The sequence below is a fragment of the Caretta caretta genome, chromosome 2, assembly GCF_965140235.1.
Source record: "Caretta caretta isolate rCarCar2 chromosome 2, rCarCar1.hap1, whole genome shotgun sequence".
Taxonomy (NCBI): domain Eukaryota; kingdom Metazoa; phylum Chordata; order Testudines; family Cheloniidae; genus Caretta; species Caretta caretta.
In genome coordinates this window covers 105,888,063-105,907,122 of record NC_134207.1, presented here as the reverse complement: position 1 = coordinate 105,907,122, position 19,060 = coordinate 105,888,063, and the positions used below count along the sequence as shown (strand labels likewise).

At 41.4% G+C, this 19,060-nt stretch overlaps 1 protein-coding gene across 4 annotated transcripts in view; it reads left to right on the top strand.

Annotated features, from left to right (window-relative positions):
• The window catches only part of CARMIL1 (capping protein regulator and myosin 1 linker 1), a 256,037-nt gene extending 243,698 nt beyond the window's left edge, over positions 1-12,339 (top strand). For 2 of the 4 annotated variants that reach the window (XM_048840027.2, XM_048840028.2), the window contains 3 exons: positions 2,477-2,617; positions 6,463-6,609; positions 11,314-12,339. In XM_048840027.2, the coding sequence (XP_048695984.2) occupies positions 2,477-2,617; positions 6,463-6,609; positions 11,314-11,450 (425 nt within the window). In that variant the 3' untranslated portion in view covers positions 11,451-12,339. The remainder of the gene's footprint in view (positions 1-2,476; positions 2,618-6,462; positions 6,610-11,313) is intronic. The other 2 variants (XM_048840029.2, XM_048840030.2) reach the window with 1 other exon arrangement.
• Positions 12,340-19,060: the final 6,721 nt, after the last annotated feature.

The window sequence follows — 19,060 nt, the reverse complement described above, 5'->3', positions numbered from 1 at the left end:
ATAAAAGTATCCAGAGACACTACATTGGGATGGAAGCCCCATTGTGTGAGGCGCTGACTAAACCAATTACCTTTGTATTTTCTCTAAACTCAAAACCCCCTGACTCTAAATACCAAAATGTTTAATTTTTTGATATTTTGTAGGCTTCTCTAAGCCCTTTGAGGAATTAGCCATCACACCATATAGTATACATAAATCTCTTCTGTACTTAGATTCTTCATTTTTGACTTTGGATTGTTTTCCTAAATGTTACGAAGCCTTATGCCCCTATCTCTTTTTCCTTTCTTGCCCTTATTGACTGGAGGAATTATTATTCTCACTCCAAATCCATTGGTTTTGTCTTTTATAATCATGAAGAGTTGCTCCTTGAGCCACTGCTAATGTCTGCTCTCTACTAACCTCCTTTTCAGGTACTATCTAAAGACTATAAATGGAGATAAAGTTTAATGATTCAGCTAGTCTCCTACACATTTACCTGCCTGTCCACTAGCATGCAACTGCCCAAAAAGTTATGGACATTGAGAGTGAAAAGAATTCAACTGTGGAAACTCTGACTGGCCTGGCAGCTATGACACACACACTTTTTACTAATTACTAATGGCTAAAAAGCATGATTGTAACAACCCCGATGCCTTTCTGATATTTAGGCTCTTCCCATGCTCACATTGGTACCTGCTGGCCCTAGAGAAGAACCATTTGCAGAGGGAAATTGCAGCTCTTCCTTGCCCTTGATTGTATACTCTGTCCATTACCTGCCTAGTCTTGTCCCTGCCTCACCAGTGGTTAGAATGTACTTCTCCCTCTCTTGCAGGTACCAGATCACCATCCAGCCTTTAGGTTGTCTTAATATATTTGTATTGGTTATTTTATAGTCAGTCATAAAATAAGATATCCCTTCAAGTAAACACCACTAGGTGTGTACAACAGGAAGGCATCACTTGTTTAGCCTTCTTCTTAAGATTAAAGTAGATATCTGAAAAACCTACAAATAAGGAAGGTCTGAACCTACCTGAAGCTCCAAAGCTGTCTGTTCCTCATGTTTCCTACAAAAGATGTATGTCCCAGGCTGTGCCCTGAAGGGAAATCAGATATTCCCCATCATTGCTACCACTGTTTCAGATCCTCTAGTGGTAGCAGAAATGTGAGAGTTAATGTACAGCAGACTCCAGCAATTCCTGGCATTTTTACCACCCTGCTGTGGTAATGCAATAACCAGAGCCCTGTTTACACTTGTGCTCGACCATTGCTACCACTGATGAGGCTGAGTCAATTTTTGCCAAGAACTGTTAGTGCAGAGAAGGCCCTGGGATACCGACAGCCCACAAGCTTGGTCAGTTCAAATGTTAAGTAGCATTTGGAGGATTATTTCATTCCTTAGTCTAGACCAAAATTGCTGTTTCCTTTGTGATGGCCACTCGTTGGTAAGACAAAACCCCATTCTTTTCCAATATTTGTTTCAGTGAACTCATGTTCTAAACATTCACATAATATCAGTCAATGTTTCCTAAGTACCTATTTCTCCCACCTACATGAGTGCACCATTTCCTTCATTAGGTGTTTTTTCATAAGCATAAATCTAAGATACCTGCTTTGCAGGCAACCTAGTTAATGACAAAGACATTGTACTTGTACGGGGTCTACATACAAAACATCACTGACGTATTTATATGGCATGTATAATGCACATCAGACCACTGAGAGAGTGTCTGTCAGTTATGCAAATGCTTAAAAAATTTAAAAATACCTGGAGATTTCTTCAAAGTTCAAAACGGAAATTATTTATTTTATTTATTTAGAAAAAGGTGTATGGAAGAAGCTGTAGTATTCCCTTCAAAAGTATAGGGTTCGTAGAATACCTATGAAAGTTCAGTTTGTTTTTATTTTTATAATTTATAGCTATGACACTTGATTAATTTGTCACATTGTCAAGATGATTAAAAATATCAGTGTGACAAAACAATTTTTAAAGACATTTCTGAATAATTTTCTTTAACTTTTCTTTATTAATTGCATAATTCTCTTCTAGCCCTATAATAAAATTAGGTTGGTCTTTTCAGATTTTTATTTGTGCTTCAATAATAAATCAACACAATAGGAGTTGAAATTCAAGTCTACAAAATAATCAACAGCTGTAGCAAAACAATTAACTACTGTATATTAGTGGATAGTTTCACTAAACTTGCTAGCTAGTAAAATTCTTCCAAAAGGGTTGAGTACCATCAAGGATTCTCTGTTAACCTTGTAAGATGGTCCCTTCTGGCCTTAGAATCTATGAGTCTAAGACTTCCTGAACATTTCTTCTTGTTTGCCCCCAAATTCTAGCATAGCTAAAACACTGAATATATCCTGCATGTTGTTAGTTGTGTATTTGTTTTTTAAATAGTTCATTAGAATTGTATGCTATGTGGATGGTATTCTTGGAAGCTGTCTAGCAAGAAATATAATGTATCTGCTTGTGTGTGTGGTATTTCCACAGAGGACATCCCAGAGTCTCCATCAGGCCCTGGTTCCCCTAAAGTTCCTCTGCTTCCACCTGTGCTAAAGAAAGTTCCTTCTGAGAAAGAAAAAGATGGTCAAAGCAGCCCCCAGCCCGCTATCAGATCGTTTTCTCAAGAAGGTAAGATTGTTGATATAGTCACTGTCCCAATATCCTTTGCCTGGCCTGACTCGGTTAATGAGTACCTCTTCAAAATATATCAGACATGATTTCCTGGTTTCTTTTGCTTTGTACTTTGGGATAGGAAACAGGAAAATGGTGTGTGATAACTCGTGGGTCAGTATTTTCCATCCTGTCTTATTTCATACAGTTTGATCAAAAGAGGAGAAATAAATCCAATGTCAATATTAATATAATATAATGTAGCAATTTTACAGTGAAATCACAGCAACAGAAACATGAAGTAAGTGACACATGTGTCATATACATTATATTTTGGTCAATTAAAATCAGGCTGGAGATGTGTACTGATCACAAAAAGGTAAATACAGCTTCCTTGGTGAGCTGGTTGGAGTGGTTAAATTTCTTTTTCTAGTCTGCTTGCTGACTCTGTCTCCCCTCTGGGATCATTGCATTCTATTGAGTTCATGTCAAACACATGCTCAGTATGTCAGGGTGCCTGGGCAAGAACTCTGAACATTGTGAGTTTCTAGGGGATTCTGTAAACCACTTTCTTCTCTTTGCCTCACTTTTTGGATTCTAGCTGTTGCTGATATGCTGTTCTGTGTGTGTCGCACAGAATTGGCTTCCTCTTAGGAGAGCTGGGAGTAGGGAGACAAGGGAATTACAGGGTGTGTCTGCACTGTAGTGTAAGCCCATGGTCAGTGTTCGAAAACTGATCCGTGTTTTAGAACCCTGGGCTTGAGTTTCTACATTATATTTTAACCCTACATTAAGCCTTTTGTAACCTGTGCTCGAACTGTGCCCAGATCTGAGTCAAAATAACCATACCCCAGAGTCCCCCCACTCCCCCCCCACACACCTGAAATGTGGCTGCTCTAGCCCTAGGCCCATGGTGCACTGTGGGAAAACTTTACTGCCAGTCCTGCACATTCACTTTGCAGAAGGCTTGGTTGGTTCACTCTCCATTCCAAGCCCAGAAGGCTCTCTGATAGTGTGCTTGCAGATTGGTGATCAGAAGAGAATGGGTTTATGTTGACCTGAGCTGCTGCTTATGTTGACCTGAGCTGCTGCTTATGTTGACCTGAGCTGCTGCTTATGTTGACCTGAGCTGCTGCTGTTTACAAAAGGGGGTTGGCTGCCGTTTTCAGCAGAGTAGATTGCGTATTGTTGAGCCAGAGAGGACGAGGGGAGTTTTCCCAGGGAATTGTGTGATACTTCTGGCTGACTTCCAGGACTCTAATCAAGAGGGGCTGTGTCTACACTGCAAAGTGATAGGGCTCAGACCCTAATTCGAGCTTGCACCCTCCAAGCCTGCAGGGTCCTGGGATCCTGGATCTGAGACCTGAGTTAGTGTAGTTACAGTGTAGATGCAAGTGCGGTTGGGTTTGAGCCACACTCAAGCATGGGTTTACGTCGCACTGTAGACATATCCATGAAAATCCAGCTCAGCACAGTAAATTGCACGTAACTCTCTCATTATCTTTGTGGAGATCACCAGCTAATACAAACCAGAGTCTTTGGAACAGTGCAGACGTCAGACCTTTAAACCAGATAAAAGGGCCAGAGCAATGTAAAAGGGCTCAAGAGTTCCAGCCAAGAGAGAATTCCTCTGGCACTGCAGAAGACAGCCAGGCTGTCTTCCAAGGACCCCCTTACAAATCCTGGCATAGAGGCTGTGCTGGAGTGGTGCATGGCAATACTGTGGAGATTGTGAACAATGCCCATAGCTTAGACCCCCAGGGCTGTCTGAAATACTCCAGGTGCTGTTCCAACCCCAGAAGTAGCTCAGGATCAGGAGGACATAAAGATGGCTTAAAATCACTTTTCCCCTCCCCGCCATCCCCCTGGGCTGTAAGTTCTGTGTTGTGTCTCCTAAAGGTGCAGCCCAGGCTGTCCAGACGTTCTTGTGTCAAATCATAGCTTGTGGAGACTCGTGGACTAAACACAGTATTGCACTGCTCAGGAAAACAGAACATCACTAGTATAAAGGGTCTCTATCCAGATCTTGACTCTCACTTGAGCCCTTATGTGCAACACTGGCAGCCCAAAGGAACCATAAAGCTGTCCCAATGGGGCAACTGGGGAGTCCCTGAATTGTGTAAAGCCGGCATAGCTAGCTTTACATCTCCTACCCAGCATCCCTTCCATGCTGGCGTTATGCTGGGAGCATGGCCAGTGCATGCAACAATCCATGACCGGTGTAATGGACCCAAGGGAGCTGCTCTAACTGGCTCCAGGGCTAAGTCGGCCCCCATCAGCTCTGGGAATTGGGAGATTGCAAAAGTAGCATAGTGAAACCTTCCTTCCTACCCCCAAACCCCTTGGGTCTTGCACTGAGACCAGCTTCGCCGGACCCAAGGATTGGGACCTGGAAATGCTTATCATAGTCCCTTCCTCACACTGGAAAGTAGGGATAGTCTCTGCATTATTTCCTGATAAAACACAGAGGTTTTAGCTTACAAATTGATGAGAAAGTGGCGAGAAAATGTAACCAAGCTTGTTACCACTTGTATGTAGCAATAAGATGGTGTAACAAGATGTGGGACAGCTCCCAGCTAGTGTGAAATCTGAATACCCCGCTCCTTTGCCAACCCCCCTCAGCAAAGGGGGCATGTTAGAGAAGTGAAGAGAAGTGATTGTGACTGGAGTGTTCCTGCACTCCAGTAGTGCCTGGCTATCTACATCAGCAGGCAATGGTAAGGTACTGCTTCTCTCAACCCAACAGAATGTGAGTTGACCATTTTGATAGTTCTGGAATATGCATATGGGTCCTGATGGAGTCAATCAGACTCTTTCCCTTAACTTCTGTGGGCTTTGGATATGGAGAAAGAGAAATTAAAAATGAAAGATATAGTGGTGCCCCTTAAAATCTCACCAGTTCTGTTTTAGATAGATACAGTTACCCCAGTACGTACTTACTCCTGTATAGTGAAGACCTAGAGGATTACAGCTATTAAGTAAAGTTTAGTTATCTAAGGCAGTTGGCAAGTTTTTGAATTACTGTATTTGTGTGTATGTCAATAGTTAGGAATGATCGGCTTATTTAAAATAGTCCACAAATTCTTGTTCTTAAAGGGAGTCAGCCATGCTGATGATTTCTCCACTCCTTGCTGTCATAGATCTTGACTCCAAAAGAGACACGATCTAGTAGACAATTTTGATTGCAGCTATGGAAGACTGAGAACATTGTTCACAAATAATTTGTGATTGCAATAATAGGATTTCCTAGTCCTTGATTTATCTCCCACACAAAATAGACCATTTATCAGTTATTTAAATTAGAATTGCCTGGGGAACATAGAAAATTACGCTTCTGTTTGTTTTTGTTTTTTTTATCCAGTTACCTGTTTCATTTATTACTACAGTACTTGTTCATGTCAGTTACTCCTGTTTCTTTATTCTTTGCCTCTTTTCAGACTAGCATGCTCAACTGATTCCTTAAACTGGTAAATCGCTGCAAATCTGCCAAAATTATTGCTTGGTGTAAACATGGTTATATCCATTGAGAAGGAAGGTGGAAATTACTTAGATTATAAAATCCTCTTATGTTAATTAATACAACTACACTATTTGGGGTAATCACAAAATACCTCTTTTTACATTGCATTTCCATAGATTAGCTGCTGAATTCTGTAATATCAACAAATGCAGATAACTGTGCCAATTAAGTTAAACATGAATCAGACTCTGCAGAATACTACCCCGGAGTAACATACTACAGAGCGTATTACTGATTATATGGAGTGGATAAGAATAAAAAGACAATTTTATAACCATTACCTTCCATATGTGGCTTATACATAACATTTGAGAGATATAAATTAATCCCTTTTCCCTGCTAGAGCAAACAGGAGAGTATAACAAAAGAGATATAGATCATGACTGTGACAAGCCAGCCAGTGGAGGGAAAAGAGCTTCAAGGCAGTACTCTACCAGTGCAGAAGAGGAAGTGAATGCACTTGTGCACAGGAAGTCACAGCCAACAACTGGTTAGAACCTTCCATTTTCATTTTTCACTGGCACAGTGCTTAACAACTGGCACTAACAAAGGTAAAGATGCATGTAGAAAATAACAGCAGGGAAACTGATAGGTATTTTGGTTTGCCACCAAAAAATGAGAGTGGTAAATCCTAATGGGACATCCATCATTTCTGTGCTCCCACTGGAACCTCTTTCTCTAAAGGCAGATGTTATCCAAAATAGAAATATGTGTGCATTCTCTCTCCCCACTGTCAAGCACTGGAAGCTATCACAATGCACATTGAAGTTCTCTGACTGAGGGGACTACATAGAGATTGAAAAACCCACAGCACCAAGCGTCGAAGCCTTGGTCAGATGACTCGGGCTCGCAGGGCTCAGGCTTTGGAGTAAAAGTAGCAGTGTAGACATTCTTGCTCAGGCTGCAGCCTGGGCTCTGAGTCCCTGCCCCCTCGCATGGCCTCAGCCTGGGCTGTAGCCCAAGCCTGAAAGTTTACACTGCTATGTTATACTCCCGCATCTGGAGCCCTGCAATCTCAAGTCAGCTGACCCAGGCCAGCCCTGGCTGTGTCCATTTTAGATTGAATGTTGTTAGTGCCAGTTTAGCACATCACTCACTGAACCTTTTGAGAACTTAGTTTGTTTATTTGGATACAGTACTTCACTAGAATTATTGGAGTATTGGTTCTTAAACTGAAAAGCAAATTCTGCTCCATGCTTAAGATTTTACTGAAGAGTAGCTTTAATTTACTGTAAAATTATTGAAATAAACTATTTTCATAACTTGCTTGAAAGCATGTATTTTTAAAATACCTTTTAGTAACTATTGTTCTCAAAATGTTGTATGCTTCTAATTACCTCTCATAACTGATTAATATAAATGATTCAAAATGACTTGGTTTAAGAAGGTATTTTGACACTAATGTACAATTTCATTCATCTACATTTTTTTAGCTACATCTCGTGTGATCATTTCATACCCTCTGTCTATTTCTTTCACTACTTGTGCTATTTTCTTTAAAGAAAATAGACTTTTTTTCTGCCTTACCATGCAAATTGATCTTTTCTCTTGGGAGGAATCAAACTTAATGTACTTGAATTTGAGACTTCCCCATTAGGTGAGTCATATTTTTTTTCTCTCCATCATAATCGAATTTGCATTCTCCACATTCTTGATATTAGGTCCGGCTTTAAGATAGTTATCATAGATAGTGAATATTCAAGGCCCAGTCATGCAATGGGATCTGTGCAAGTGTATCCCTGTGTCACTGCAGAGCCACACTGACTTGCCTTCAGTGGCACTCTGCAAGGGTGCAGGGATCTGCCTGCACAAATCGGATTGCAGAATCTGGGTTCACATGCCCAGTGCAATATGTCAGCACCATTCCAGATAAATTTCCCAGTCCCATTATGTTATGGCACAGTATAAAATAGCTTCTATGGTAAGCTGAATTTCAGCCTTTGACAAAGGTGTGAGTGAACAGTAGGAGAGAGGATATGTCTGGGTAAAATTTTCAACAGTGCCGAAGTCCCATTTTCAAAAGAAACTTAGAAACATAAGTCTCATTTAAGTTGCTTTTGCAAATGGGACTTAGGCACTGTTATATTTCAGTTTATCATGACATTTGCTACATGAAAGAGAAGGATGTTGCAGGATGTGGCAAATCAAGAGGTACTTACTGTTTGCAGTTTGATAGTTCTTGGAGTCTTAAAAGAAATACAGTAATAAGGAACATAGTACCCATTTCTTTATAACATGCTTTTTCAGGTACTGAAGTCTGCGCACTAGTGGATTGATCATGAGTTTGGGAGTTGGAGGCTTGGATTTTATAACAACTCTGCCACCGACTCACTGTGTGACCACGTGCAAGGCACTTAGCCTCTTTTTGCCTCACTTTTCCCATCTGTAAACCTGGGATGATGATGTTTGCCCTGTGGATGAAAACTGCTGCTACTTACTTATATTTCGGCTAGCATAGTTTGGAGTGTCACACTGATAGCTGGGCAGGCAAGATGCACTGCGTATGTAAGCAGAATTGTGTGAGATACATGCAGTTGTCCCTAGTGATGCAGGGTATTTTTATTTTTTTTAATTTCCCTCACACTAGAGATCCAGAAATGTGCTATTGGTGGTCTAAATAAAACTTGTACAGAAGCAAATAATGTCGTCATTTGTTAGCATTTTTATATAACACTGTAGCCCAGGGGTGGCCAACCTCTGGCTCCGGAGCCACATGCTGCTCCTTGTATAGGCACCGACTCCGGGGCTGGAGCTACAGGCACCCACTTTCCAATGTGGCGGGGGGTGCTCACTGCTCAACCCCTGGCACTGCACAGGCCCTGCCCCCTCCCCTGAGCCTGCCATGCCCTTGCTCCTCCTCCTCCCCCCTCACCCCCCAGAACCTCCTGCCTGCCATGGAACAGCTGATGGGGAGGGAGGGGGAGGTTTGATCGGTAGGGCTGCCGGTGGGCAGGAGGTACTGGGAGCGGGAGGTAGGGAGCTGATGAGGGGCTGCTGACATATTACTGTGGCTCTTTGGCAATGTACATTGGTAAATTCTGGCTCCTTCTCAGGCTCAGGTTGGCCACCCCTGCTGTAGCCTACAGGCGTGCATGGAACTTTATAGAGAGAATAAGGACATGAGGCCAGCTTCTGTGTTCTGCTGTTACCCCTTTGCACCTTCGTGGCAGTGTAAAGGGGCTGTATATCTAGAGAATCAGACCTCAGGGAATACCTCTGCTGGAGTTAGCAGGATGGCTCCGCACCACCTAGTCCCACCGGAGAGGAGCACATTGTACTGTAGGTGTTATTGGTCAGTGTGGCAAAGCAGTGTAGCCGTTTAAAAACTGGCACAATTTAGAGCAGACTTAAGTCTACACCAGGGGTGAACCAGTCCCAGATAACCCCAAAACACAGGAGGCAAAACTTTGCTTAAAAGGCACCTTTGCCCCCTGTACACTCCTGTTCCAAATGAAGCTTGGACAGTATGGTGAATCTAGCCTAGATTCCCTTTCCAAAGGTCTTGCCCTGGGTGCCATTCAAAGGATAGGAGTAAAAATTGTTACGGTCAGTTTGATCGTGTGGACAGTATTCGTGGAAAGCTTCGGAGAGAATACAACCTTTGAATAGACTTGGAACAACACTTCTGCATATGTCGTCCTGTCTACACTAGGCTTCTTTGCGAAAAATTCTCCACTGCTGCTAATGGCTATACAGCTCCGTCCCCATTAGCAGTGCTGGGAAAACTAGTGCAGGCAGGCTGCTGTTGGCATTTTGAGCACTACGTTGGCCAAATCGGCTCTCAGCAGGTCTGTACAACATGGGAGTGGGGGACTCAAACGGCTGCCAGTGCCTTGTCTGCACTAGCTGCTACTACAAATGGGACTGTACTGGTACAGACAAAGTGGGCAATTTTTCAGATAAGGCTTTAGATGAGTAATGTGTGGGAAGACTTCTGGTTATGCTAGATGATGGTGCCTTGGTACATTTCACATCAAATGTAAGCAGCCTAAATGATGAGCAAGATTTACAGATTTGATGATGCTAAGTGTAGAAGCTATTTTAACTAAAATGTTTTGTTTAATTGGGTGGGAGGAGATGACTTGCAATAAAGGGAGATATCCCCATTGGTCTCCTAAATTTTTAAAATATCATTTTTAAAGTGAAGTGTGGATTTTCTTCAAGTGCTCAGCATTGCCCCAGTTCCACTCCCCTTAAGGTCAGTGGTAAAACTCCCCTTCATTTCAACAGCCATTTTAGTTAACGGTAAGCTCAGAAATCTTCTAGCATTAAGGAAGTTCTTTTCAAACCAGCTTCACTGTTTATACATTACGAGAAATACTTCTGACTCGAGCTTTTAGAATGCTGCGCTGAGGTCATTTAGTGCCCATTTAAATAGGTGGTAATTTCACTGCCACTTAATTGACAATATGCTGTAGTTCAGCAGCTGAACTTTTCATTCTAATTTTGCTCGATCTAGTATGCTAGTTTTACTGCTCTTCTTTCTTAACTCAAACTTTGTCCTTCATATTCTCCATTGGGTATGGAATGATATTTAAACTTCAGTGCTAATGGCCAAATTCTGTTCTCAGATGCATTCATGCTGTTGAATCACTGTATGCATCCGATGAAGTGAGCTATAGCTCACGAAAGCTTATGCTCAAATAAATTGGTTAGTCTCTAAGGTGCCACAAGTACTCCTTTTCTTTTTGGAAAACAAATGCAGTCATCCAATGACACAATGGAAGGGCAAATTTGTGTGTGTGTGTGTGTGTATAAAAATAATGCAAACTACTGATTTGGGGGTTATTATGAGTGTCCCTAATAACTTGTGGGTACATCGTGCCAGACACACGTACGCCTGGAGAAAGTGCTAATTTTGAAATGGCATTGACTTGTTAAGTGTTTCAATTAAAATTTTAGGAAACTTTTATCCAAATCATCATTTTAATGTGTACAGCATAATGCTTTGTTTTAGATCTCAAACCAAAACTTTCCCTGTTTGCAGACTGACACTGGTGTGAAGTTCTTTTCCTTTTCTTCCTCCCTTCCCTTTCTAGTTTTAATAACAAAGGGCCCACACCAGTCACACTGGAGGGAAATGGTAAAGCTTCTATTGAGTTCACGGGGAGTAGGAGCAGGACCCAAGTGTGCTAATGTTTTTTTTTTCCCCTTGTGAAATCATTAGTAAGACCTGCTTCCATATTTTATACAGCTCCAAAAAGAAGCCCTGGACACCAGACCCATGAATACCAAGAACTAAAACAGAGGTCTTTAAGTAAAGATGGCCAGCAGGGAAGCAAGTCCAGTGACTCTGGAGAAGAAGCAGATAAAGATTTTATTTTTGTTTAGTTTTCAGTACAAATGCTTGGTAGTGCAAGATCTTTCATAACAATCTGGGTACAACAATCAATGACCCTTCTATTTACCAGCCATTGTTTAACCCTGGATGCATTTTTGTGTATACATCTAAGTGATCATGATTTACAGTACAATCAGTATGCATTGATTTGGTCTTTAACTTCCATTATGTATGATTTCAGACCTTCCCTTCCATGCCTTTGCTAAAGCCAGCAATTATATCATGTACTCTACTTGAATTTCTCTGAAGCAGCTACAAGGAACACCCCGCATTAGGGCATTTAGAAGCAAAGCAAATAACTGGACACTATCTTACACTAATACACTGTACAGCAGGTAATGTGTTGTACTGCTGAATGTAAATGTGTCAAATCTGCACGTGACTTACCTATAAATATATTCTTGCGGTATGAAATTGCACATTGTAATTTATATTAACAGAGCACACTAATCAAATAATTTGTATAAATTATATATATTAGATGCTTGAGTATGGTTTTTACATTCTCCGATAGGGACCTTCTTTCTTCCTGTTGTGTTGTACATAAAACTCAAATGCTTACATTTGTGTACTGTCAGAAAGCACAACACAGAAGAATCTGAATGAAATCTTATGCTTCCGCATTCATATATTAATGTATATAGTTGATCGGAATGAGAGCAATTGACATTTTATTAATATTGGTGTTTTCTAGAGGCCTTCTTAAGTTCTGTCTGCATATTAGCTTCCTTTTAATGTGTAATTCTAAGAGAAAAATAATTTGACGCCTGTAAAAACAATTCTGCTTGTTTTTTCATATTTCACAGACATTCACTTGCATTACAGGTTGAAGCGATTTTATGTATATTTGTACCAATAAAAATGATTTTACAACTGAAATATCAGTCTCTGTTTTTAGGTATAAGGCTATTTTATTTATCATATTTCAGTTCCTATGTTTGAATGATGTTAGTGTGTCATCACAGACCAGGCTTACAATTTTTAAAAAATGCTTTAAAATTTGCATAGTAACAGATATCTTCCTGTTGCAGATGGACATGAAATGCTTCATAATTTTCTTTATAAAACTGTTTGAGGACACATACACAGATCGCTTTGCTCATGACTTTCAGGTAAAGCATCTTTCACACAGGCAAATAGCCACCAGTTACATCCAGTTTGTGTACTCTGAACTGCATTACAAGTAGAGGGCCTGAATTCCACAAAGAATTAAGCATGTGAGCAACTTTACTCACATGAGTAATTCCACTGACTTCACTGTGGCTGCTTCAATGAGTAAAGTCACTCATTTGCATGTTTGTAAGATCAGGCCCATATTTTGTATTTCCAGGGGATCTGATTCTCCAGTGCCCTGGATGAGTGTGGAGGTGCTGGGTCCTGTGGCACCTTACAGACTAACAGACGTATTGGAGCATAAGCTTTCGTGGGTGAATACCCGCTTCGTTAAATGTACATGCATCTGACGAAGTGGGTATTCACTCACGAAAGCTTATGCTCCAGTACCTCTGTTAGTCTATAAGGTGCCACAGGACTCTTTGCTGCTTTTACAGATCCAGACTAACACGGCTACCCCTCTGATACAGGTGCTGTGTGATGTGGGTGGCCTGTGGTACGCAGGAGGTCAGACAGGTTGATCAAGTGGTCCCTTCTGGCCTTCAATTTCTATGACTCTATAATGTGCCCTGGGTTGAGCAACAGGTTAGTGGCAGACCCAGAATTAGAACTCAAGTTTCCTGACTCCCAGCCCAGTACCCTATCCACTAGGCCACACTGTCTCTCAATTATTAAAGACGTGTGCAGGGTCCTAATAAGAATCATGCTGGGTGCTATATAAAAACCTATTAAAAGAAAGTCCTGGTCCTGAAGAGTTTACAGTCTAACCCAATATGAAACATAAAGATGTAATAAATAGCTGGAGAGGAAGATTGACCATAGATGAGCGTGTCAGTGATTGGAACAGGTGGCTGCAAAGTGACTTTGTGTGCATTTCAAAGCAAAAGAATTTGTTAAACTATAAATAACTCAGAAATAATAATAGGGATAATCCTATTGTCTGCCTGTCTAGCCATGAAGAGCTGGTGATTTACTGTGAAAACATAATGATAGAAGTACAAGTGGGTCTTCAAGAGGGCAGAGGCTCTACAGAGGGATTTGGGGAGAGTGTTCTGTGCATAAGTGGGGACATGGAAGAAAGGGAGAAGGTGTGAGTGGAAACAGGTAGGTGATGGATGCTGGAATCCTTGGTGGAGTAGAAAACAGGAGAGGGTGACATGCTAGGATAGAGGCAGACAAGTAGCAAAGGGGCAAGTTGTGAAGGGCTTTAAAGATAAGGCCAAGAAGCTCATCTTTGATGTGGTAGAGAAGGAGGGAGCCAGTGCATAGAATTAGCAGGGGTGATCTTAGCATTTATGATTTGAGTAGACCTGTCAAAGTGGATGGACTGAGCCCACTTGCGGATCCCTCCCCAAAATCCATTCTTTAAAGGCTCTACAAAAAAGTCAACAAAAACATATTGTCAGTGCTAGCAAAAGCTGCTGATTGGTCTGACAATCAGCAATGACACCATTCACGTGTCCATCACTAGACGGAGATCATGAATCACAGATAACAAGAACAGCTCCCTATCTGAAAACAGACCGGGATCAAACATACCTGTCAGATCAAGATGTGACTTGAATTGCTTCAACACCATTTTCTCAACGATCTGCCCCCAAAACAGTAGGTAAGAGGCTAGATGATAAATTGTTAGTGTTTTAAAACATTCCCATATGTAAGATGGGATCCTGGTGGTGAATATCTGCTTTCTAAAAGGAGAACTGCGACCATTTGGAAATCCTGTTTTTAGGCTGGTTGACCCACAAAACCACTATCCCAGAATGAACCAGGGATTAATTTGGCCTGTTAGGCAAAATAGAAGATTTATGTCTGAGTGCCCCTTTCACATCGCAAGCCCTTGCTGTCTCTGAGAGCTGTTTTATTTCTCCATTAATTGAATAATGCTGATGAGATTATCCGATTTTTGTTTCCTGTTACACGCACAGTGCTTACTGAATAGAATTTTGCAAGAAAACATTACAAAAGTTCTGCTAGACTGGGAATGTTTTTCAGATGAGGCATAAAAGTGTGGTCCTGACCAGTTCTGGTCATTAAAGCTTCCATAATACTTTTAACATGACCAGAAGTGTTAACCCTGGGATACCATAGTCCAGCATTGGTAATTACACTCTGCCTATCTAAAATTTATCCTGTGCTTTTAAATAGTGAAGCTGTTCTTGCCTTCTCCTAAAGGAAAAACTTGTGGCACAGATTGTTACTGACAAATGCAGCCCAGGTGAGTAGTGACCAGAAGTTGTCACCAGCTGACAGTGGTTCAGTGGCCAATAACTTGAGAGGTCACAAACCACCAATACAACAGGCTAATTACACTCTTGCTAGCAGTCTCAGTAGACTGGCCAAAGATTGAATGGGCACGGAGACCAAAGAAACCATCTTGTTCCTGGTGAGTGAACCCCTGTTGTTCAGGGTTGGAGCAGGGTGGGAAAACTTGCACTGCCATTGCCGTTATGTGGCTGGACAGACGACTTCAGTCTCTCATGCTGATGTAAGGTGTTGGATTGACTGTCCTTTACACCCCACAGATAGCAGCTGTATTTCAGTGATATGGAAATTGAATGCTCCCTATGAAGAGTCTGCTAAATTATTTGGGTTTCTTCTGGATGAAAATTGCTGTACAAATCGTATAACAGCTCTTTCTCTTTGCTTAGAACGTAAATATTGTCAAAAACAATTCCCTTGACTGCTTACTTCATGAACAGTTGTTCCTCAGTCCTAATACCTTTTTAAATTGTACCATTTATATGAAAAACAGAAAGCCCAAACGTCTGGGCTGAGGTTAAGTACAACAGAGCACAGGAGGTACAGTGTGGCTATGTCTGAATAAAAGCATCCTAAGCCCAGCTAAATGCCCAAATGGTGTTGCCAGAGAGTCTGCAGGATGATAAAATTTGTAGGCCACAATACTTAGATAATTGTTTATAGTACCTTCACCCTAGAGTGTGTGTGTGTGTCCATTAACACCCACTAACTCTGCTCTTATGGTCACTTCAGCATTTTAACCCATATTTCCGTAGATCGAAAGACCTCTCCTTTTTATGATTTTCCTCATCTCACCTCTCATTATTGGAAACTCTGTCTTTCTGCATTCCTGCGCTTCTTTTTTCTCTCTCTCTCTCATTGCCACTTCCTGCCCTTCTCATTAGTCACAATATATCTGAACCTCCAGAAGGAACACCTAACCTGTAGCTAACTTCCCACAGTGAATTACCAGAGAGGGGATGCAGTAAGTTATTTCTAGCCAAGAACTATGAGCTCATCAAAGCAGCCAGGCATTCCTGTCCCTAAGGCCATGTGTGCATTGTTACTTAAGTAGGCACTGTTAGATACTGGCAGGTTAAAACACTGTGCTCACTGCAGGTAGGAATCTTCTTTTCCACTAGTAAAATCTTTAACTCCTTCAGTGATCCCTCCAACCTTCCAACCAAGGATGGGTTATAGATAGATGTGGCAGAATTCAATTTTTATTTAAATATTTTTATGGATAATATTACTTTTAAGCAATTTTTTATTTCCATCTATTTAAGTTTTCAAAATTGTGCAAAACTATAGGTTGTATGCTTTTTTCATTTTTTTACTGTGTACATTTTAATCTGGAAAATTATGGGGGTCAGACAGTTTATTTAATGACAGATGTTGTGATTCAAAACATTAAAGCTTTCTAACTATTAAAACCCCAAATTGTCAATATCACATGTCAAAGTATACATGGTAAATATCCTTAACACCAACTCTAGCAAGTTCTCAAGCATTTTTCTTTGTGTATTTGTACATTTTTATTATTATAGAGGGAAATATTTTTTCATCGGTTTGTGAATATATGTTAAAATCAACATTTGTTGACACATCTCATCCTTCCAAATCTCCTTGTAGTTTAGCACTGTCTTCTGAGCAGGTCAGTTTTGTTGGATGGATTTGGCTGTGCAATACGTGGCAACCCCCTCTCTCCTCATGAGAACAAGAAACCAGCAGTTGCTGAATGCATTCTCCTACATGATAGTGCAGAGAACATCCCTTGGTCCACAAACCGAAACGTGAAGAAGAAAAAAAAAGGGGGGGGGGAAGGGAGTCAGTCAAGACATTTCATTCCCATAATTAAAAAAAAATAGTTTTGCCCCCCCCTTTTTTTTTTTACATTTTTAACGTGTAAATGAACTTAAAATTGGAAATAAGTTGTTTACCTTGAAAAACAGAAGTATTTTTCATTTTGAAAATATCAGAATATGGTATGTTGACAATTTTGCACCTTTTTTCAATTTTTTTCTGAAACAGGAAATTTGTGAAAACAGACAGTTTCCCGTGAACAATATCCATTTTAATTAATCAGCATTTTCTGATGAAAATACATTTTGTCAAAAAATTCCCAACCAGCTCTACTCCAGAGAGACTTTTTCCATTTAATGATGGCAGAATATTTGAGAATCATGAGAATGGTGGTTCATGGCTTCACTGAGATTGATGGCTTATGAAAGAAGACTGGTGCACACTACATAACTGCAATGGTTCTAGACATCTGATGGGCATGAGCCTAACCGCTCTCAGTATTATTTTCACTGACTTCTTGGGGTTGCATGAGGGAAAAGTTGGGCCCTTATCTATATATTTGTGCTTTTTGAAATGCACAGCAAAGTAAGCAAGTGACATGGAATATTTTTCTATAAAGGATAAAACACGCATACTTCCAGGCGTATGTCAGTCAATTTATGGCAGTTCAGAAATAGCTACTACCATGGATAGAGGTTAGTATAAAATTACCAATTCTGGGGTTTCTTCACTTTCCCCTGAATAGCTGGTGCTGTCACTTATCACAAGATACTGGTCTGATCCAATAAAGCAACACCTATGTTCCTAACTCTTCAGTCATGTAGAGATTAATTAGCATGATGGTCCTTTTCCCATGCCTTAGGTTTTGCTTCAGAGGTTTCTTGGAGAACACTAACACACCACATAAACTATGAAGCTGATTTATTCTCAGTAGAGAGAGGCTGATCAATGGGACAAATGAATGGGAGGCTTCTTCCATTTCAGAAATGCCTGTACAAAAGGCAAAGAAATGTGTGTTTGGGGGAATATTATATTTCTTTTGTCACTAAAGATGTCTGCATGGGAATCTCTTCCCAATCCCAGTGTTTCGGGCACTGGCTTCTCTTCAGCCAGATCCATCCACAAAGCTCCCTTCTTCCACAAAGTAAGCAAATGCTGACCACCATCACCCATAACATTAAAACAAAAGGAGACACAAAATTGGGGGAAGGCAGAAAATCAACCTTCAACTGAGTCTCCTTTGTGTTCTCTGTCAGTCTAAATGTAAATTCCAACAGCCAGAGACCATGTTGTTTTCTGTGTCCAGTGCTTAATAATGGAGGAAGGATGATCTGAGGGTTAAAACACTGGCCTGGACTTGGGTGAGCTGCCCTGCTGTGCCACAGTGTGTGACCTTGGGCAAGTCACTTAATATAACTGTGCCTCAGTTCCTCAGCTCTAAAATGTCCCATCTTTGATCTGTCTTGTCTAAACTGTAAGTGTTCCTAGACAGGGACTCTCAGTTTGGATGTACATCACCCAGCACTGTGAGGCTCTAGCAGGCGCTGACTTCCTCTCTACCTGTGGGGGTGCTCAGCTCCGCCCCAGGCTTGCCCCCACTCCACCCCTTCCTCCAAGCCTCCCGCCCCACCTAGTTCCAGTCCTGCTCTGCCTCAGCCCTGCCCCCATTCCACCCCTTCCCCCAAGACCCTGTCCTGCCTCTTCCTGCCCCCGCTCCACCCCCAGCCCTGCCCCCACTCCACCCCTGCCCTGCCTCTTCCCACCCCCTTCTCCAAGTGTGCTCTGTCCCTGCTCCTCCCTCCCAGCACCTCCTGCATGCCACGGGACAGGTGTTCTGCGGCGTACAGGAGGCACTGCGGGGGGGAGGAGCTTAGCTGCCAGTGGGTTCTAAGCACCCACTCTTTTTTTTCTGTGTGCACTCCAGGAACAACCACTAATTTTCCTGAAAGTGCTGTGCCACCAATACCATCCCCCAACATTTCCAACAGGGGGAAGAAAACTCCAGGTCACCTCTTACGGGAACGAAGGAAAGATGCACCTTTTAGTCAAAGTAGCAGGAGCTGAGCTCCTTCTACCCTTGTGTCTCATTCCATATTCTACAGTAAAAAGAGTAAGATGTGCCAGCAAATACAAGAATGGTCTATTCCAACATGAAACTTTATTGACAAAATTCCTAACAGAGAGGTCAACTTTGACATCTCTTCATCAAATATCCTGGGGGCTTTAGTATGAGTGTATGCATTTGATAAACCCAACTAAGAGGGTAAAGATTAGGCACTGCAGTCTTCCTTTAGCAGAGATAATGACATTATCCAAATGCTAGTGTAGAGTTTTACTCCTATCTGATGAACCCTACCACCTGACACCAGCCACAAAATCTTTAAAGTCTTTTTTTTTCCCCCCTTGGCAAGTTGAATTGAGGAGGATAAAAGCTGCATGGGAG